Raw genomic sequence first — 23,667 nt, forward strand, 5'->3', positions numbered from 1 at the left:
TAGAGTTTAGGGTTGGATTTAGGGTTTGGGGGATAAAATTGGGGTTTAGAGTTAACTTGGGCTTAAGTGTTAGGGTTTAGCGTTAGGGTGAAAAGTTTCCCTATCCCCTAACCCTAAACCCTAACCTTAGCTCGAGCTGTTGCAATGAGAGCAGGGGATCCTGCCCCTGGACCACTAGGAGGACATTTTATATATATATATATATATATATATAAGCTTTTTTTTATTGTACACATATTTTAAAAAACAAGCCTAATAGCTGAACTGCTGAATTACATAAAAAAGGAACTTTTATTATTATTATTATTATTATTATTATTATTATTATTATTTTAGAGTTAAAGCCACCCTTGGCAACAAAAAAAGTTTTATAACCTTTACCATAGACTATGTTTTTCTTTTTATATGAATCTTCTTCTCCAGGACATAGTAGTCCTTCACAGGAAAGGTATATGCTGTATGTATGTGTATGTGAAAGTGCAGAGAGGTCCACTCGTCCCCATGGTAACTCTTTACGGTTAACACTTACTGAAATACAAACAAAAGATGAGTTCTAATCACCAGCTAATGAAGAGCTACCTGTAACTACGGTGATAATAACGACAAACCTGAGTTAGTTAAGACAAGTTTATTATGTATGTATTATCAAACATAATATACACTATATTGCCAAAAGTATTCGCTCACCTGCCTTGACTCGCATATGAACTTAAGTGACATCCCATTCCTAATCCATAGGGTTCAATATGACGTCGGTCCACCCTTTGCAGCTATAACAGCTTCAACTCTTCTGGGAAGGCTGTCCACAAGGTTTAGGAGTGTGTTTATGGGAATTTTTGACCATTCTTCTAGAAGCGCATTTGTGAGGTCACACACTGATGTTGGACGAGAAGGCCTGGCTCTCAGTCTCCGCTCTAATTCATCCCAAAGGTGAGGTTGAGGTCAGGACTCTGTGCAGGCCAATCAAGTTCATCCACACCAGACTCTGTCATCCATGTCTTTATGGACCTTGCTTTGTGCACTGGTGCACAGTCATGTTGGAAGAGGAAGGGGCCAGCTCCAAACTGTTCCCACAAAGTTGGGAGCATGGAATTGTCCAAAATGTCTTGGTATGCTGAAGCATTCAGAGTTCCTTTCACTGGAACTAAGGGGCCAAGCCCAGCTCCTGAAAAACAACCCCACACCATAATCCCCCCTCCACCAAACTTTACACTTGGCACAATGCAGTCAGACAAGTACCGTTCTCCTGGCAACCGCCAAACCCAGACTCGTCCATCAGATTGCCAGGTGGAGAAGCGCGATTCGTCACTCCAGAGAACGCGTCTCCACTGCTCTAGAGTCCAGTGGCGGCGTGCTTTACACCACTGCATCCGACGCTTTGCATTGCACTTGGTGATGTATGGCTTGGATGCAGCTGCTCAGCCATGGAAACCCATTCCATGAAGCTCTCTGCGCACTGTTCTTGAGCTAATCTGAAGGCCACATGAAGTTTGGAGGTCTGTAGCGATCGACTCTGCAGAAAGTTGGCGACCTCTTCGCACTATGCGCCTCAGCATCCGCTGACCCCGCTCCGGCTGAGTTGCTGTCGTTCCCAAACACTTCCACGTTCTTATAATACAGCTGACAGTTGACTGTGGAATATTTAGGAGCGAGGAAATTTCACGACTGGATTTGTTGCACAGGTGGCATCCTATCACAGTTCCACGCTGGAATTCACTGAGCTCCTGAGAGCGACCCATTCTTTCACAAATGTTTGTAAAAACAGTCTGCATGCCTAGGTGCTTGATTTTATACACCTGTGGCCATGGAAGTGATTGGAACACCTGATTCTGATTATTTGGATGGGTGAGCGAATACTTTTGGCAATATAGTGTATATGTATATATAAAATATATATGTATTAATCAAACATGCTCTATCAAAGACTAAAATAATCAGATAGAACTGGATTTAATATGTTAATTTAACCTCTATGTTTTAATTAATATATTAAATAACAAACATGTACTAAAGTGTACTTAAGATGGTCATTATTCACACATGAATTCATAAGACTCGTGTCGTAGTTAAGGTTAGCTCCTTATTAGTTTGTGATTAGTACATGCCATAACTCATCATTAGTTCATATTTAAGTATTAATTCTGGAATTAGTGCTATAATGACATGAATACTTGTGTGTGTGGGGGGGTTTAGATTAACATTAAGGACTCAGCATGAGTTAGTTAAAATCTCCCAAAATAACTGATGAATAATACCTCTGGCAACTCTGTGTGTGTGTATGTGTGTGTGTGTGTGGGATAGCAAGTTAATCATCAGTTGAGTTGACACTACTGACCCTGAAAGCCAGCAGTAAGACAAACCTGCCGCTTTTTGTGTGTGTGTGTGTGTGTGTGTGTGTGCTAGAGGGCAAATGGAAGCACTTTGAGCTAGAAGAGAGATGCTGGAGTGAGTCAGGTATGTATGGCGTGAAAATGAAATATGAGCACATGAATAAGCACCGTGAAGAGAGGGATAGACGCTGACGGCTATAATAAGTCATGTGTCATCAGCACAGATCTCACGCTCACCTAACCTTCGAATGACATTACGGCTTCTCCGTGCGTCACAGCACTCAGGCATGCATTGTAGACCTAACAGTTCAGATTTCAAGCAGAGAAAATCATTACGATGGGATCCTTAATGTAGTAGAGATAGCTGGAGAAGTGTGTGTGTGTGTGTGTGTGTATAGGTGTGTGCTTCACCTTATTGCTGTAATCAGTGATCACAGTGATTAAAAACTATTCTTCTAAACACCTCCATAAACAAAGGGCAGCAGACTCCTTCTCTTACATGGGCAGGAAATCCTCTCATGATCTATTACCGTTCATTCACATCCTAAATATTCCTAACAGTGACTGTCCCGTACAGAACGCACTCATTTCACCTGAAGCCATTAAACTACTCAACCTTTATGCTGATTAATGGGTTTGATCCACAATCAGGCTGAGACTGCACCAGTCTCTGCTGGTCTACAGAGCTGACAACTGGCATGGAAAATTGAGAAATGTTCCAGGAACATGGACTCTGGTTTCCTGACATTCCAACTGAGTTTCAGGACAGTTTATCACTGAGTGAATCAATCAGACATGAATTTGGGAGACTATTCTGGTCAGTGATTCAAATCTGATTAGACATCGTCGTGACTAAGTGACATTTGAAATCCGTATAAAGAGTATAAAGAGCTTGCTTACAATCCTCCTTCTCAACGTCCAGTTTATAGCTATGGATATTACGTCCTCATGATTATTCTACCCATAATGATATAAGAAGATGGTTTAGAAACTTAGAAATGAAAGCTGACCTGCTGCCTTATGTACGTGAGTAAACCCAAGCGGAAGGAAACTCACGACGGATTGCATAGGCTTCATTTTTATAAAACTTGACCTCCGAATTGCTGTTTATATTGGAATTTTTTTTCACTGTATTGTAGTTTTACAGTGTTGTTTCTGCGGTTTTGGACCTCATAGGACTATTTCGATATCCACAAAGATATCTATACTGCATACAATCTGGCTACATGACATATACTCAAGCACCCATCTGGCCACAAATTCAATGGCTTCTGACTCAAAATCCAAATTTCTGGAGGGAAGTACTTCACAGTGCATCACGGCTGACTCGTGTCAGAATGAGCTAGTGAAGGTAATTGTAGCTCAATGGTTAAGGCACTGGACTACTGATTAAAGTCTCAACACGGCCAAGCTGCCACTTGAATAAGGCCCTTACCCTCAGTTGCTCAGTTATATACATAAGAAATATATACGTCACCAAATGCCATTAATGAGAAAAAGCTTTCACTCAGTCATCGAGAGATCATCCTCTGGGAGCTAAGAGAGAACAGTTGAGAGCTCCTAGTCAATCACCGGTCTCTGCGGGCTCTTGTATGCAAAAGAGGGCAGATAGCATCTTCCTGTAAATGCGTTACACTGACAAGTGATAAAGCAGGTCAGTAATCTGAGGTTGTCTGACTTCATGTGTCTCACAGGAAGCACATGTAAGCCTTCACTTTCTCTCTTCTTAGCTGTCATGTGATCAGAGAGAGTTGGCTGATGGGTGGGAATTGGCAGGTGACAAGATTGGAGAGAAACTAGAGGGAAAAAATCTTTCTCTCTCTCTCTCTCCCCCTCTCTCTCTCTCTCTCTCTCTCTCTCTCGAGGGTCGCATGCTACTCCTGACCCTTTCTGCTCTCTGGTGCTGCCTGTAAAGATAGATGGTATAGCTGTGGATAATATCAATATGGCTTTGGACTGCAATTGCCAATGACCAGTTTTGTTCTCAATTTGATATCAGTGACCAGTTAATAACTTCAGCAAGATAGGCTTCATGTTAAAACGAGAATAAATCTCGTGAATGAATGAATTAATGCAATTTTTGAGTTGCCACTATGACCTCTGACCTGATACATTTATCATTTATATCCTGAATTTCTAGATTTCTGTGAAGCTGCCTTATGACAAAACGCTATACAGATATAATTGAATCAGGATAAAAAATATAAATAAGACGGATTTTTCTCTTGCTGTATATTTGACGGATTTCAATATTTGCTGAACTAGAATGCCGATATCATCGTTTCTGTTTTAGTTTTGCTAAAATCAAACACTTTAATCCCATAACACAGCAAGTATCACCAACTGGCTCATGTTCAATGGCAGGGTCTGCTGTTTTTAGCAGATCATTTGATCCACATGATTTGGCACTGGGTTTTTTTTTATGCCGGATGCCCTTCCTGTTGCAACCCTCCCATTTTTATCCAGGCTTGGGACTGGCACTGAGAGTTAACTCTTCAGTGGCTGGGTTGGTACCCTGCCTGGGAATCGAACCCGGGCCGTGGCAATGAGAGCACGGGATCCTGCCGCTGGACGACCAGGAGGCCTAGAGCAAGAATAAATATATGAAATAAAAAAAAATCCTGGTAAGGTTTTCCAGTCCAGGACAAAAAGAAAGATGCTACTGTGCCTTAGTATTTTGAAGTTTTCCTACGTCATTAATGGCTACGTCATCTCCTGTCTCTGGACTCTGGAGAGTGTCAGATGTAAAAGGAAAACAAAATGTTTTTTTTTTGTGTGATGTCACTGCTGGTGTGAAACATTAAATGGACCAATGCGAAGTTGGATGCACACTACAAACAGAGGGTTTACATCTCAGGAGAATTAATAAACCCACAAGAGACTCCTTAACAAGTGGTGAAGTGTCTTTCACAGAGCTCAGGAAGGGGATCTATTGGCTCACTCTCAGACTCAATTCTGTAACATTACCACATTAAATGCAAAGCAAATATACACTGAATGAAATTAGTGTTGATGATCCAAAAACATTCCTAGCTAAGATTCCTAGCTAGAAGGGTCTGCAGAATGAAAACTAACATTAACAACCATCTATTTTCTGTATGCTTATCTTACACAGGGGTACAGAGAGCCTGGGGTCTATCACAGGGGACTCAGGGGACAGGGCAGGGGATACCCTGGACGAGGTGCCAACCCATAGGACACATCTCACACACTATGATCAGTTTAGTGATGCCAGTCAGCATGCAGGACAGGTATTTGGACTGGGAAAGGAAGCCAAATTGCTTAGAGGAAACCCCTGAAGCACACGGAAAACATGCAGACTTAGCACACACACACACACACACAGCATGGAGGAAGGAATCAAACCCCCAACCACTGAGGTGCAAGTTAAACATGCTAAACTCTAACCCACCATAGCCTTCTTCTGTATTATTAATAAGTATGAAAGATTTCAGATCAATGTTTCTGGTCTGGAACAGTTATGAATAATTTTTGCTGTTGCTTTCATTTTGGTTTTCCTCAAACCAGTTCAAGCCACCAGGATCATACCATTAACCTCGCTGCTAACAGTAGATGAAAAAAAAGAAAGGGTCATTTCAGGGGTTAATGGTGACAAATTTTCACACAGTAAAAAAAAACCTATTTGCAGGTGAATTGAACAGCTCTTGATTATCAGTGACCTTCTCATGCCAAAGCTAGGAATTAATATTGCTTACTGCACATGCTCGCTCTCTCTCTCTCTCTCTCTCTCTCTTTCTTTCTCTCTTTCTATCTCTCTCTCACACACACACATAAGGTCCTCTCACACTCATTTGTTGATGAGGGATTTGCTCAGCAGCAATACACTCGTCTCTGGAGGGCAACAATGATTGCCAATTGATGCCAATGATTACTCATCAGCCTTCTCTAGGTCCTCGTCAATAGCCTGTTGAGCAGGAGATCCTCACAACCACACACAAACACACACACACACGTGCACACACACACACTTGACCACTTGTGTGTACACAAACAGATTCAGTCACTGTGGCACTTTTGGAAACTCAAAACTCTAAGACATTTAAAAAATTCACCTTCTGCCTTAAACATATGAGTAAAGTCAATTTGAAGATAAGCTTTGCTTCAGCTTACAAGTAGTCAAGACAGTAGATTACTTAAAGTTTCATTTTTGGAAACTTATGAACTCAAGATCAAAAACTTGCCATGTTGGTCCCCCTTTTTGCTGCCAAAACAGCCCTGACCCATCAAGGCATGGACTCCACTAGATCCCTGATGGTGTGCTGTGGTATCTGGCACCAAGATGTTAGCAGTAGATCCTTTAAGTTCTCTACGTTGTGAGGTGGGGTCTCCATGGATGGGACTTGTAGAGAGCTGCAGTTTTGGAGATGCTCTGATCCAGTGGTCTAGCCATCATAATTTGGCCCTTCAAGCTCGCTCAATCCTTACGCTTGCCCATTTTTCCTGCTTCTAACACATCAACTTTGAGGGCAAAATGTTCACTTGCTATATATTTATATATCCCACCCACTAACAGGTGCCATGATGAGGAGATAATCAGTGTTTTTCATTTCACATGTCAGTGCTCATAATGTTATGGCTGATCAACTATACAACTATATGCTACTCTGTTCTTCAACATAATTAGTGATATGCAGAATCTGTTAGACTGAAGCATTGTGTCTCAATAATTAAAAAATCCTAAAATGTAATTTCCCTAAAGCTGCTCTCACACATGCAAGTGCTCTTTTACGATTATTACTCGTCACACCGTCTGTACAAGATGATCGCAATAAAAAATTCTATGAGTCTGCGTTGTATCATGTTCTTCACATCAGATAATACGATGAATATAAATAAGACGCTGTCATTACTTGATGAAGCACAGGGTTGTCACACTGTCAAAATAATAAATACCAGGTATTGGCTTGCTTATTACTTAGCTACACACTCAAATAAGGACGTAACTTCCAAATAGAAGCATTAGGTATACTATCTTCCCGTCCACGATGGTGACCGACAAGCTTCTTTGGAAGAAATGCAGATGCAAAGTGAATTCTAAGTTGCTCCATATGCAATGTTGAGGAAATGAACTCGCAACTGCTAATGCTATTTAGAAATTTGTCAGTTACTGCATGCTTGTGTCACATAAATGACAGAGTAATAAGCAGTTTGCATTTTTAGTTGAATTATGGCACAGTTTATTCATCCATAATTTGCAATTACTTTTGAAAATTTCCAAAAGCGATATTCCATACCTGTAAGCTATAACTCATTCTCTATTCCTATAAATCTCATGTCCCTTTCTGCCCTGTCACTCGATCAGAAATCACAGAAACACTCTGTCTGCTGCCTCAGTTCAACTCAAACTGCTCTTCTGTTCAATTCTGTATATTTTGTTCATGTTTCTGCATGGACACTGTGGTATCTGTAGCTGTCCCGCGAGTCTGGCATAGTCGTATGGTGTCCTGCTGTTGGTGGCTTTTAGACGAGAGTTGTTGCAGTAATCGCACTCTGAGAGTTTAATAAAAATGTTCTGACAATGCCAGAACAGCTGTCTTTGGTTGTGGTGCCAGGAAATGGGCCATCAGTGAGCAGATCACATTATGTGCTATAAGAACACTGATCCCAGATCCTGAACAAATAATTATCCCTTGCCATGTGCCTACAACAGCAAAATCAGGCTGATAATCATACAGTGTAAGGACAGTTAAATACCAATATTGCATAAAATAATGGAACATGTCTGAGTAGAAAGCTGAATAAAACATCTGAATAAAAAAAGAGCACTTAAAATAACGATTATTAGTAATAACAGTTATTATTATTATTGTTATTATTATTATTATTATTATTAGCAGTATTAAGTATGAATTTTAATATTAATATATTATTTTATTGATTAGTGTAATAATTCTTCTTCTTCTTGCCCCTTCTCCTCCTCCTACAACTACTTTTATTTATTATTATATGCCATACTATACACATTCATTTTAATTAGATAAAATAATAATAATAATAATAATAATAATAATGTTGTTGTTGTTGTTATCATTATTATTATTATTATTATTATTATTATTATTATTCTATCAAATATTTTCATTAATATACATTTTATTTTATATTTATATACGCTATGCAGTTGAAATACAAAGGTTTTCTTTTTGCACAGAAACAGCACCACAATGACCCAATACACATAAACACACTTTTACTGCTAAGCCTACAAGCATGATTTAGAAAATAAACAGAATTATAGAGCATGTTTACGCTTTGTCTATTCATGCATCATAAGTATCAGGATTATATCAGGCTGGAAAACAAATGCGTCAATACACACAGCAGGCATTTCAAGCAGCTTCAAACACGCTCGCCCAAAACAATAGACGAGATGTCTATCTCATTCATTACACTAAAACAAGGCAAAGTTTACAAATCTATTGAGCTGATTTGCATATTAATATGTCATATAGCTGTAATTATAGCATCCAGATACAAGCTGCATGGTGATTGAAGCAGATGGTGTATAATAGGGCCATAGGTTAATGTTGAGGGATAGAGTCACAGAGAGAAAGAAAGAAAGAAAGGTAAAGTGAGAGGTATTAGCAGCTTGCTGAACTGTCTATCTCTTCTGTGATAGACTGGGTAAAGTAAGGTAGTGTAGCTGAGCTGAGGGGAACTTAAGGCTACTGTTTTGTTCTGGACTGTGTAGTGCTGCTGGCCAATGAACTAACCTCTGACATTAGTGCTACTGAGAACATACACACACTCGGAAACACAGCTCACATTGTTCACACGTGTAGCAGCAGTAAATTTGCTTTGAGGGGGACAAATCCTGCTGAAACTGAACTATGCCTTTGCATATCATCTCCATGCATAAGAGCCTACAGAAAAACAATTTTCTGGAAGTGTATTAAACATTTATTTGCAACACCAGCACCTCTGTGGAATTTTTGGCATTAATATGGAAAAAAAATCGTGACTGCTATTGTACTACCTTTCTATTATAACCTCCTTTTTTTTTTTAAAAAAAAAAATCCCTGAAAATATCTGCAGTGTTTCAGCAAAGGGTAGGCAGAGACATAAGAGGCTTTCACAACATTTTTCTATGTGATAAAAGGAGAAGCCACTTTATGGTCTCTAAACAGCCTGTTGTAAAGAAGCAGTTGAAGCTATAAACAAAGAGACGAAATACTGGTGGATGGTTCAGAGGTAGATCAGGGGATGAGAGGGAATCAAGGTATATGGCAGGCCTTGAGAGACAAGTACCAGTAGAGGTGGAGATGAGAGTGGTGGTGCATTAATGCCAAAACGCAAACAACGGGAGAGGAGGGGAGTGTGTGAATATGCGACAGTGGGAGAGAATGTAAAAAGAGGGGGTGAAAAGAGAGGAATTGAGGACAAAAAGGAAAGATAAGGGCTACTAAAAGGGACAGTGAAAGAGCCGGGAAGAAAGAAAATATTAAGTATGAGAGAGGACATGCAGAGAGAGAAATAGTCTGTGTGTGTTGACATTGATGAATGAGTTACCCCTTTCTTGAGTAATTTACAAATGTAGCAGACTGCCATGAAATGTCATGTTGTGTGCATAATCTTGAAAAGAGACATTTGTTTTGCTGTGTTTACTCAAGTGTTTGTTTTGTGTTTGTTCCTAGTGAGATGGTGCTAGAATATCAGAAATGAGAGAAAATCCATACATTGCAGTGGCTCATGTAGAGGCCACTTTTCTATGTACAGTATATTTTATAAAGCAGTGTTGGGATGATGGTGGCTTGGTGGTTAGCACGATTGCTTTACACCTCAAGGGATGGGGTTTGATTGCTGCCTCTGCCGTGTGTGATTGGAATGTGTGTGTTCTCCCCATGCCTCTAGTCCAAAGACATGCGTTGTAGGCTGATTGGCATCTGTAGTGTATGTGCAGTTGTGGCCTGCGATAGACTGGCATCTTATCCAGGATGTACCCTGCCTTGTGCCCCGAGTCTCCTGGCTAAAAAAAGGCTAGTTAAAGTTAAAAGTTCCCAGTGACCCAGTAGGATAAGCCGTGTAGAGAATGGAAGGATGTTGGGAAGGTTATGAAAAGCTAAATGTTAAAACTTGCAATGAATGTTTGTCTTTACATGTCATTACATTACAGGAAACATGACAGAATATACCCCAATTATCATTATAGAGAAAAAATACTACTACGTATGAATATGTTATAAAGGCCCACTTTTATGTTTTTGGAATATTGTTTTTAAATCTTTAGAGAATATACAATACATGTGTTGGCACCAGACTGTGATTATCTATATCCTGGGACCAAATGTGACTATATTAACAGAAATACATGGATTTTGGCATTTAGCTGAGGAAAAGTAGAAGCAGAAGAAGTAAAAGATTTATGTTTGGACATAGACATTAAGGGTGAGTGCGGTTAGCATTAATAAGCAACATTAATACACAAATGCACATCTATATGTGTTATTGTTTTGTGTGTGTGTGTGTTTGTGTGTGTGTTCAACCAAGTACATCCAAATGTAACTAATTAGTATAATAACTATATAATGGCTATAATCAGTGTGTCTAGTGATATTTAAGCCCCTGAGTTGGTGGGTAAAATGGAATAAGACTGAAGCTCTAATACTTGTACTGGATGCTCTAGTTCTTACTGTAATGACTTTTGACCGTTGTATATAACAGTATATACAATTAGAACAATCATTTCTAAGCAGGTGTAGTGTGTAGACAGGTATAATATGTGTGTGTGAGCTGCATAGGTGTGTGTGTTGTAGCCCTAAGAAACTCTCAGATTAGCTACACTGGTTTCTGCACCTGATCAGGATTTTGGCTATAAACTGCTTAAAATGAACATTATACCTTATTCATCATATGTATTTTGAAATAGTTGTGTGATGGAACCTTGCTATATGATAATGATATGAATGTGTGGTTAATGGGAGTGGTAGGTATTAACATTTAACATTGTTTCGGATCCAGGATGTGAAGTAAAGAGGCAGTAATTAGCTAGCTGAGAAACATCTAAGTGCACCTTGTTTACTCCACTGTGTAATGGAATTACATGGAACACATTGAGGTCAGGGAACAAGGAATGCGCACCTGAAGGGCAGGGACTGGCCACTACTATCAAAAGTGCTCATTGGCACCAATTACATCAGATCAGTGAATACAGAAGACTGAATTTACAGACTATACAAAGTATAGTTCCACCACCTGCTCCAGGTCTTAACAGGGATCAAAGACTCAGTATAATATACACCGATCAGGCTTAACATTCAAGAGCAGTGCCAGGTGAAGTGAATAACACTGATGATCTCCTCATCATGGCATATACGTGGGATATATTAGGTGGCAAGTGAACATTTTGTCCTCAAAGTTGATGTGTTAGAAGCAGGAAAAATGGACAAAGGATTTGAGCGAGTTTGTGATGGCTAGACAACTGGATCAGAGTATATCCAAAACTGCAGCTATTGTGGGGTGTTCCCAGTCTGCAGTGGTCAGTATCTATCAAAAGTGGTGAACCGGTGACAGGGTCATGGGCGGTCAAGGCTCACTGATGCACGTGGGGAGCTAAGGCTGGCCCGTGTGATCCGATCCAACAGACAAGCTACTGTTTCTCAAGTTAATGCTGGTTCACCTTCAGGGATCTAGTGGAGTCCATCCTTTGACGGATCAGGGCTGTTTCGGCAGCAAAAGGGGAACCAACACAATATTAGACAGTTTGTCATGTTATGCCTGATCTGTGTACATCTATAAATATATTCTCTGTTTGACACAGGTATGAAAGAAAAGGGTTAATCGGTCATTATTTAGCTTATGTTGATTCAAATGGATTTTGTCCAGACCCCATCTCCAGACCCCAACCTATCAACCTTTCTGGTCCAAACCATGTTACTTCCTTCATCTGCATGAGGCTACATTCACTTAGAAGACTCACCACTTCAATCTCCAACATGTGATGGATTTCATTAGGCCTTCCAATCAGATGTGCAGAATCTGTATCTGTTGAGAATGCGAGGACTAATGATGACAGATGCACAGGTCATCTCTATAGAATAAAAACATGTTCTTGTCTCGGTTAAAGAAGCTCAAGCATTGACTCACTGGTGATGCAGAACATTCCTAAAAAAATGTGTTTGGTTGCAAGCAGTGGTGAGAAATAATCGTGACTGATGTATCCCTTGCAGGCTGAGGAGCAGTGTGGTGCCACATGGGTAGTCTATGCATGTGCTCCCTGGTATAAGGTCAAAGCACATCAACCTGAAATTGAATGTAGTCCATCTGGTCCTGGTCTCAGGCTTAGCTACATGCTGATCTGCTCAGACAGTTGTTTAAAGCAGCAGGGTAGCAAGAAACAGCTTTCTTTGCCTTGCACAAAATGTACTCAAGTGGCCACAACCATGACTGGCCACACAGAGAACCACAGACCCGAGGATGGCATCACTCTAATGACCCATAGACTTATTAAAGCCTTGCCACAGAGATCAAGATGGATTCAACTATCAAGGCCTCTTAGGATGGTGTGGAACATCCATTTTGTGCTGAGGTCACTTAGATACTCACCTTACGAGTCTAAGCATGATATTGACTTGGAATGGGTGTTTCTGAAGAAACGCCTTCTTGTTAGCAATAATCTGAGCTAAAAGAGTTGCTCTGGCAACTTCACATGTTGGTGGATTGGTGAAACTGGGATGAGCTTGTGGTTGAAGCTGGGATTTCTTTTCAAGGTCATAAAAATACCCAACTGTGTAAATCAGTTCAGGGGACATTGCAGACTTTATTAAGAGTGAGAATGTAGAGCAGTCGTAGCTGTGCATGCTCTGTACCACTGTTGGGTTCTGCTCCAGGGGCACTGTATCATGACTGACCCTGCACTATGACCCCAACTTCCTAAGAGGGGAATAACTGCTATGTGATGGTGGTATTCCTTGCAAATACTGCTTCATTCTTTACTATATGTCTTTGCTGGAAAATCTCAAACAAGATGATTTCTGGGTGTTACACAGTGACCTGTAGTTATATGGTGTTCATAAATCCATACAATGAATGTTAGGTGTACTTTTTTTTTTTTTGACATTCTGCTTCATGTTAGTCTTGTTCAGCTTGTTAGACTGTATCAATTATAGGTTGATTCATTGATTCATTGATTTATAGTTTGATTCATTGATTCATTGATTCATTGTATTTGCAGCGATCGTACATTTTAGTCCTTACTCCCCTTGTCTTGTGTTTAGTCAATATTCTGATTAAAATCCTGCCCCAGCTCTGAATCACAGTAGATATTATGATCTAACAAATTAGTAAATATAAATGAATTCAGCTTTTCACAGGAAGACTAAGAACATTTTCATTGAATACACTTATACTGGTTTATTTGCCAGATGTCATCCAAAGTGTCTTACAGGCAAGCTGTTTGACGTGGAACAGGGGAACAAGTGCTACAGAACTGAGTAACCAAGTGTTCCCCAAATGATCAGAAAATACCAGATAACTACAGGAGAGAGTGAGAGAGAGACACTACAGCAAAACTCCTACAACTCCTACAAACATTACTTTGAGCTAATATGTAAACTAACCGATTACTATGAGGAACTGTGCAGTATACATTCAAGAGAAGAGAATTATGTACCCGAACATGAGTTTCTTATATAAATGCTGTTTAAAAAGTCCCTTAGTTCCAGTGAAACCCGTAATGAAAACACTACTTCACACAGTAAAGCATTATTGCTTATACAAATCTTACTGCAATGATCTCTTTATAGCTCACCAACCAGACCTGGCTAAATGCAGTACTCTAAAATCAGTGAGAAATAGTTCTGTTTCTTTTATTTGAAAAAGGCTAAACTGTGAAAATAAACTTTATTCCTGTGTTGTTATACCATCAGGAATTAGTAATATTCCGACAGGATAATGGTGATAAAATCTCTCCTTGTTACCTCGTGCTCAAATCACCGACTTGTCCGTGTCACACAAGAGATTCATTTAAATGAATTTGACTGAAAAATTGCGATAAAACCCAAGCAAAAGCAAAAGCATCACACAAAAAGCATTTTTACATATAGTAGAATGAATTCTAGTATGCAGTTCAGGATATGTTTTTTTTTTTTAATTAGGGGTAAGAAAAGTAGCTGTTAGCGTTTGAAGGGAGTCAATAATTCTGCCACTGACCGTGTATTCGATATTGCAGGCATGTGTTCTTGTTTTGTGCTGTAGCGCATGAAATATTACTATCGATCCCAAAAGGATGTTTTCCCTATCTGGAACAAATGGAGACGCCCAAACAGAGGGCTTTTTGTTATAATGCTTTCCAGAAAGCTCTAGTTCACCAGACGCTTACATAGTTTCTTCCGTAGTTGTTATTCTTGATGACTTAGCATCAACAAATCTGCATGATTCTAACGGGAAAATATTCACTAGACTCGGCTTAAGATCTTGAAAGTTCAGATTAAATGCATAACTCTATAATGAATCTCGATAGAATTTGATGCTCTGTCTCTAGATTTATTCAGTAGAGAATTACATGGAAGCTATAAATGACACTAAACCTGCAGTACATTCCTGTCCAAATCTCTAATAATAACCTGATCTAATTAAACTTTATCAGAAAAAAAACTGCATCTCAATAAGGAAATTTTGAGAACTGCTTCACCAAATAGGCAAATCTCAACCGTTTAGCCTTTCCTGAATCCAGCTGGCATATCCATCTTGACTTTATTTGTTTTGAGCACTTACTTAATATTCAGTTTCTTTCCTGTCGGTTGAACATCTAATGGTGCGAAAGAGATCCGTTAATACTAGTGTTTATTTTTGCAGGGTTTTTCTCATTACAGCTGTAATACAAAGGCATGTAAACAACTATCACACAGAGAAGAGCACTTTAATGCCAATACCCTTAAACACAGCAGTATGTGTTTGACACTCATTGAACAAAAGAAATGCCCATGGGCAGCAGACACACTCCACTGCTCTAATGTAGGGTAATAATGCAGAGCTCACTACTCATACATACACATGGGCCAAAAAAACCTGGGACAAATCTTTCAGCATCACGGCTGCAATGTGAGTAAATGAGATTAGTTATCGCTGCTTCAAGCAAGTGTCTCATTATCACAAGGCAGAAAAAACCCCCCACCTTTGTCTGGTTCATCGAAATACTGGCCACTATTCATGTCTCACAGGCCATTTTAAGAGGCGATAATGACATAATGAAGACAAATCTTTGGCAGCGGACAAATCGCTTTGCAGTCTTTAGGATGACTGGTTAAAACAGGGAAACCAGAGGGAATGCATGAACAGAGGAGAAGTATTACTGGAAATGAAGCTTGTTCAAATGAGACAGAAAGGAAGCACTGTCGAAGTTGAAGTCCGGTTCAGAGGCAATGCTAGATGGTTGCCCTTTAAACGTCTGAGTTTAAACAAAGCCAAGAATAAATGTGTAGGTTTGGTTAGGCCGAGTAAACACCCCAGCTAAAACAACAATGTCAGCTGAATGAAAGACAAATATCAATCTATTAGCACCATCTTGACATTCCTTTTACTTTCCACAATTTCATAATATCAGTAATAATACAGTTATTCACCACGGTTTGTGCTCGGCTTTCACTGATCAGTAGAAACACGTATAAGGTAGGAATAACAGGAAGACTCTGTTAATGAGGAATGTAGTATACCACTAATGGCCACAGTAGGATTTCACATGATTATTCCAAGCAGAAAAAAGCAGAAGGTCAAAGTCTCTTACCAGCGAGGTGAAGATGTAGGTGTAGTAGATAGAAAGCATCCCTAACTCTGATGCCTGTGAGAGAGAAAAAGAAACAGAAAAAAGAGGACATGCTCATTTGATGACTAACACATTTCAAATGGCTTTATAATGAACGGATGATTTCATTTAGCAAAAGTGGCGATGTAATGCCGCACTGTTGTTAGCGAAGCTTTAAGATTACCTACAGTGTTGTTTCCCCCTATTGTGCAAATGAAAACACACGGTGTATCGCTTTTTAAGCTCTGCTAAGAGGCAGATCAAAGACAACAAAGAAGCATGGCACTAATGACCCACTAGAATATTCTAGTCATTAATTCTCCATTGTTACCTGGGAAACAGCGGAAATATTACGCATTTCAATTCAAAGTGACAGTGTTAGAACATTTCAATAATTACTTGTTTTGAGGCAAAGGCAGACAAAGGCACAGTGGACACTCTTTGCACACGTGTATGGGTTGTGTGTCTGTGTGTTGGATTAAGCAAGATTAAGTAAAATGGTGAATGGTGAATTGATCATCAGACAACAATAGCAGATAGATCTATTAAAAAAAACCTGTTTTTTTCTTTAAAAGCAGGTAAATGAAAGGCTTTAAGGCCTCCAAACTGGATGCTAAGCCAAATCATGGGAAAAACATTTAAATTGAATCCAACACAAAATACTCGTGCACTCTGCCTGAGATATGGCAGATAATTACAGATAATATAGTTTGCGATCTTTCGGATGGAAAGCGGTAGGATCCACAGGGTCTACTCAACCAGGGTTCTACTCAACATAACATGCTTTTGGGTTCCGCAGACGGACTGCGGCTTACATCTAACTCTAAATTCCCAAGAGCTGAAGTTATCCATGTCATGCAACCTTGTGTGGACACCAGTGTAACCATTACCGGCTATAACACAGATGCTTTTAAAGGCTTGCTTTCCAATCACATTTTTCTTTCAATTCAATAATCTACCCTTCAGCTCATGTTTATCATCATGGCCAGTTTCTGACGAGCGAGTTTCAGAGCGAATGTTAGAAAACCTGCTACCTCATTGTGTGGCAGACCTTATTATGCTTGATGATCAGATTCAGTCAGGTTACTGGCTCAGTCGTACTGGCTCCTACTGAGAATGTTAGGATTGATAGTGGCTGCAATAATACTGTTATGCTTCCTAGACCCCTTAATGCCACAAAGAGAAGCATGCCCTTGTCTCAGTAGGTGGGGCATGGGCTGTAATTTGTAAAGCTTTCCTAACAGAATGGGCTCACTTGAGAATGGTGCCCTATTAGAGAGAAGATCCTTACAGGCTAGGGAGTCATGTGGTGCTACATGACTAAAATGTGTGTGTGTGTGTAAGTGTGTGTGCCCCCTATGTAAAATAATGACACATTAATCATAGAGACCTCAGAATCAGTGAAAAAAAATTGAGGGCCAGATGAATAACAATTAATTTAGTGCTTGGCTTTTTTCACTGGTTCTGAGCCATCATCATGTGTAGATATACCAACCTGATGGTCTACACCAAGCATTAGAATGGCTCAAGACCAGGTAGCTCTCTTTGTTTCCTATAAACCTAGACAGCTAGACCGAGTCAAGTCCCCAAATAGGCTATAGATATGTGTAGCTGCCATTTCAGCAGAGGATGGCATTCTCTGGGTACATAACTTATTATGACCTACGTGAAAGGAATGTCTGCCATGTTTCCGGAAAAGACCATAATATCACCAATGTGCTGGAGTCCCTTAACCTTTACAACCACATGAATACCACTCTGTCTGGAAAGTATATCACTCAGATATGAGATATGCCATGTTAGAACCAGTATAGTACATACAAGTATTGGGAATGGTTCTCAAAATATATAAATTTGTAAAGATACATTTTTTACACTTTAATTAACATGTCTTAGTATGTTAAGGTAGAAGCAAATAAAACAGATATTTCTTCTGGTGCTGTAGTGCAATATCACAGCTAAAAGATGAAGTAAATGTTTATAATTTCAACTTCAAGTGGTTTTAATTATTAGAAACATGACAGTAAATCCTGTTTTATTTAGAAATATACAATTATACAAAAAAGTGGTCTGCTTGGCCCAAAAAAGTACAGTGCTTGTCTTGCTTGGTATCTTTGGCAGTTACCTTTATCATGGGAGACATGATAAAGTCGTTAATGTATATTTACAAAACTAATCATATGCTCTTTCACAGTAGTAATCCAGGAAAAGTCCCATAATCAAAAATCACATATTCCATATAAATTCAGTAAGTAACTGCTCAAGTGCATGTTGGAGGTCCACAGTGGACAACACCTAAATAACAACAGCATCTACAAATAACAGGGATGTTACCTCAAGCCCCTGACAATGGAAGACTCTCCTGGGTTTTCCTGATACATACAGTCTCCTCAGAACGTGTCTGAACGACAAGCCGAATTCTTTTTAGAGAAGGCATTTGGGTTAGAAACAACAGAAAATAATTTCCTGATATTTACATCTAGATGTTTTACACAATTTATAACATGGTACCTTTGGTGTCAGACTACCCAATTCTAGGTGTTATTAAGATAATTAAAAGTAAGTAAAACTTAATATTTGGTCGCATAGCCCTTGCTGGTAATAACTGCACCATCTGTTGCATACTTGTTTGTTATAGTTTTCCAGGCTTGTACCATGGCTTCTTCTAGTCGTTGTTTGTTTTGGGGGATTCTTCCCTTCAGGCTCCAATTCAGAAAGTGAAATACATGTTCAAACAAAACGTGCCAGGTTCTAAGTTGTTTTTTAAACATCTAGATGTTTAGATTAGGAAATGAAAGCTATAATTCTCACTCTTTACCCAAGTGTCCGAAAAATATAGCCTCATGACTGATGATACATTTACAGAATTGATTATTGATCTTTGGTCCACTGGCTCCTCCAAATCCTACCCCTCCAAGTAAGTCCGTCATTCTCAACATGAGCATTAAACCACCAGTAGCACCAGAAGCACCATGAAGTCAATAAGAGGTCCCCCCCCTCAAGCAACTGCTCTACTGGCTCCTTGAAGGCTGAGCACTCCAAACTGCTGTTTGAGGCATTTGCAAAGTCAAATTTCCTCTTGTCTACTGCAAGGCCATCAGGAATTGTTGAGTATGGCCACATACTCCTGAGGTCTACTTCCTGTGGATAACTCTGAAGTCAAAGAGAGTCATCCGCTGAACAAGATGTTTGGTAGCACTGCTGACATAGTGCATGGCTGTTTGAGGTTTGAATTGTGAGAAGTTTTTCTTGCATACATGGGTGTCTAGATGACCCTGGGGTGACCATGCGTTTGAATTTCTGTACATGGTCATATCACCCAAGTTGTAAATCAACCAATTGACCTTGCAATGTTCCATGAAGGCAAGTCTGCAGGATGGTGCATTCCCTATGGTACTACTTAGATAAGAAAATGGCGATCTACTCCACATTCCAAGTGTTCATCTTTTACAGATGACAGAGGACACCAGGGCTCATTGGTCTAAGCAGAGACTGGCTCATTGGGTTCTGGGCATCATCACCATGCCCTATAGATGGGCTCTATCATAACATACCACATATGTTTCATCCTCATGTCCATTACTTGCCAGCATTCCACTCCAGGAAGTCTGCTGTTTACTGTACATTGCCAGTGCTCTGCAAGGATAATATCAACGCTCCCAGTGACATGAATGTGGTGGTCATCTCAAAGCATGTTTCTTACCTACGTCGCAGGTTCCTCATGACACTGTACCATATGTTATGCAGATGATCCTCATAACCACTGACAGTTGGTAAGGCTTAAGGGGCAAACTAGAATGCTATTTGTATATGCAATTATGGTTCTGTTTACTGCCAGGATTCTTTGTCATGGAACCAACACAGATTTAATGCAAATGCTGCATTTTAGTACGTCACAATATCCAGGTGTTTCCAGGGTTCATAGAACCACAGTTGCAAAGGTGAACAGATTTTTTGTTTAATGACTAGAGATCTCAGATCCCAGGCTTTGGATTTGAAGCTCTACTATCGGTAGTATGGCCGAGGGGTTTACTGGTTAATTAGGTCCGGGGTTCCACAGATCATCAAATATATTTTAACAAATGTTTTTGAATAACTACCCTTGGTATAAAAATCAATTTCTTTGCAACATGTCAGAGTTTTCCTCGTTTGTTAAAATTCCAAACCCATTTTCTAAATATCTCGGTTTAAAAATTCCATTTTCTTACAGAACCATAATCTAGCTTCTGAAATGTCCGAAAACCTTTATCAAGTATCATTCAAAAGCAAACCATTATACTCATAATGTGTATAAATTATGCAGTATTTCAATGAAGAATAGCCTTAACAATTACATGCATGGCAAAACTCTTCTCCATTGTCAGCTCTAATAGACTTTAAACACTAGAAACTCTTCACTCAGTATTCAAAGCATCACGAACAATAAAGAGCCTGATTCCAAGTCATCATTTCAATTATCAATCAATCCCTTCATGAATCAGTGTGATTGTTGGCATATTCATCAACATTCTTTCAAAAGACGTCAGGCACACACAACTGAAGAAGAAAAAGCAGAGTCCCTGCGGAAGTTCAAAGCCCTCCTTCAAACTGCTTAAGGAATCCGTGGAATTGGCTGTAATCGGTAATTGTCAAGCTGACAATAAGAGGGATTGAAAAATACTAATCATTTTTTCATGCCAGAAAAGTTCTGTAGCCATATACAAACTGACTAATGATGTTATTCATCTGGAATGAGCTGCATTGGGCCATCATGAAAATGCTTCAATTTTAATATTTGATAGTATACCTAAGAAGAAGAAATGTAAAGTATTTATAAATATACTATTCTATTCAGGTGAAATTCTGTTCTTCTCAAATCCCTGGCTGTATTGGGAAACAGAAGAGTCAGCCTTAATACAGAGTACCTGACGAGCTGAAGGATAAGGGCTGTACTCAACAATTACAGTTTGGCTAGATTTAAACCTTCTACCACTGCTACTACAAATGAAGTACTGGTTTATGTTTTCACATGTGTCTTGGCACCTAGCAGACACTGAAATACTGAGGATTGACATCTGTGGCAGTGTTGCTTTAGGGACCATCAGTGTAAAGCCAGTGGGTAAATAGAAGGAGTAGTGGTATGTAGTTTGAGATGACAAGCAAAAAAAAATTCTAGCCTAAATGAAAGAGTTCTAGAAGCCATTTTTCTGTAGAAGTGCCCATATGCCCTGCATATTTCCTCCCCATTTCATCCTATTAATTAAAGCAAATAGGAGAAGAAAAAAGTCTTCTAATAATTTTGTCCATGCATCGATATTCTATAATGCAAGAATTTGCATTATAGAATATGCAAATTCAACTGCAACTGACCATGTAATTGGAACGTGTGCACAGAAGCATTAGGGTGAGCACTGGCAAACAGCTCTGCCATGCTTGGCCATATTGTCTGTTGAACTGCAGTCTCCAGTTCTCCTCTGATATTCCACACGTATGCTCCTCACTTATAAGACAGGGATGTGTGGGAAAAGACGAGGAAGCAAGGAAGATGTGGAAGGGTGAGAGAAAAGCAAATCCTCCCTGTTGTGTACTGCACAATTCACTGGCAGAGCACCCACTGTCACCATAGCAACAAGAAAAGCCAAGGAATGGCTTAAGACGGCAAGCCGAATAGTTGTATAAGGCCAAGGGGAGTGAGTAGAAGAGAATGTGTTACTGCAAATGTGACTAACAGACTTTGAAACTTCAAAAAGGGAGGCTGATGGAGAGGATGGGCTTTGTATATATTCAATTGCGAATCCGATCAGATGATTTATGTGTTCTGTGACAATACAGATTCAGTGCTAATACACTGCTTAATTCTCAAATATAAAGGTATTCAGTAACTTCTACCTTTCTTTATCAGCCAATAACCTTGAACAGTGTGAATCCTTGTAAATGTACCCGTCCAAATAAGAAACTTTTTCTTTAGCCACGAATAGATGCACAATATGGCCAAACTGACCCTCACAACCATATGTGCCCCTTCCCCAGGCAAGGTTTGTGTGAAAATAATTGAATGGCCTGCAAAGAGTTCCTGAACTCTACTCCACTAAACACCTTTGGGTTTGTATGGAATGTTGACTTCACACCAGGCTTTCTCGTCCACCATTAGCACATGAGCTCTGTAATGCTGTTTTGGTTAAATGGACCCAAATCCTGCATAGCCACATTAAAGAATCTAGTCGAAAGCCTTCCCAGTTCAGAGGAGTTTATTATAACAGCAAAGGGAGGACTAAATAACAGGATGTTCAACAAAGCATATGAGTGTGATTTGTCAGGTGTCCAATTTTTTTGCCAGGTACCTTTGAAGCTTGTGTTTATATGAGTGCCTCTAGTGCTGAGGAGACGATACTACAGACCCTCTGTCTAATTTACTCTGCTGTCAATCCTGCTTTAAGCACCTAAAACACCCATTAATTTGAATCTGCCTAAACTAACAATGGCCATTCAGTGAATGAGGGTCTGTTTTTGAGGATATTTTGGAGGGTATCAAACAGAATGAGGAAAAAACCATCAAGTTACCAGCAATTTTGTGAGAGGAAATGCCTTTTTAAAAAAACAAAGGTCAGACAAAATGGCCAGACTGGTTTGAACTGACTGGAAGGTTATGATAACTCAAATAACAACTCGAATTATAACCTTGGTGAGCGGAAAAAAAACCATTTCTGAATGCACAACATGCTGAACCTTGAGGCACCTCAGAACCTTGAGGGCTACAAAAGAAGACAGCCATGTCGGGTTAGATATAAACACCTGAGAATCTGAGGCTTCATTGGGCACGGGTTCAATGAAAGTGGACAGTTGAAGAGGGGAAGACCACTGGCTCGTCATTGGCTGATTAGACAGCTGCATGAATGAACAAGGCTACGTTAAAGTGATGTACTTACAATTTTAATTATATATCCAAATTGACAAATAACTCGTGAAACGTTAGCATATTTAAAATGTAAAACAATTTTATGCAATAATAGTATTTTTAATCTCAATATACCACAGTTACTGGAGTCATATTTAATTTAAAATATCAGGATTAATTAAAAATGAGCTTGTGTAATAAATTATGATAAAACCCTCATGTCATGGCGCTTAGTTCATGTTTGCTGTGTTTACTTTACCGCATGTTTTATTTCGGTTCATGTCTTGTCTGCCTCCTGTACGTCATTGGTTAATAGCCTCAAGTGTCATGATTAGACTCACCTGTTTTCACTTTATTTCTTACTTTTATAACATGTCAAAGTCAATCATCTAGCTAGATTAGTGTGGCATGGTTGAGAGCAGGCTGGGAAGGGGAAAGAAAAGAGTGATTGTTTACACCTATATGTGATTGATGGTTGCCTACTCATGTGCGCTCTGGTTTTTCAGGAGGCGATCAGATCCCATTGAGAGACGAAGGCCGAATATTTAATTAATTCCATAGTGCTGGGTTTGTGCTTGGTTTTGTTTGTGCTATTTTGATTACTGCTAAGGAGCAGCACTGAAAAGCACATCTAGACGTAAAAGGGAACATCAATAATGATAATAGAGAATCCTGACAGCTTCAATGTCTCCATCACCAGCCTC

The 23,667-nt window shown here is 39.5% G+C and overlaps 1 protein-coding gene across 1 annotated transcript in view; it reads right to left on the minus strand.

The window, feature by feature from the left end:
• The window catches only part of grik4 (glutamate receptor, ionotropic, kainate 4), a 403,962-nt gene that overhangs the window by 84,628 nt on the left and 295,667 nt on the right, over positions 1-23,667 (minus strand). Inside the window, exon 8 of the mRNA XM_058414559.1 lies at positions 16,072-16,125. Within this exon, the coding sequence (XP_058270542.1) occupies positions 16,072-16,125 (54 nt within the window). The remainder of the gene's footprint in view (positions 1-16,071; positions 16,126-23,667) is intronic.

This window comes from Hemibagrus wyckioides, linkage group LG17 (genome assembly GCF_019097595.1).
Source record: "Hemibagrus wyckioides isolate EC202008001 linkage group LG17, SWU_Hwy_1.0, whole genome shotgun sequence".
In the NCBI taxonomy this organism is placed as follows: Eukaryota; Metazoa; Chordata; class Actinopteri; order Siluriformes; family Bagridae; genus Hemibagrus; species Hemibagrus wyckioides.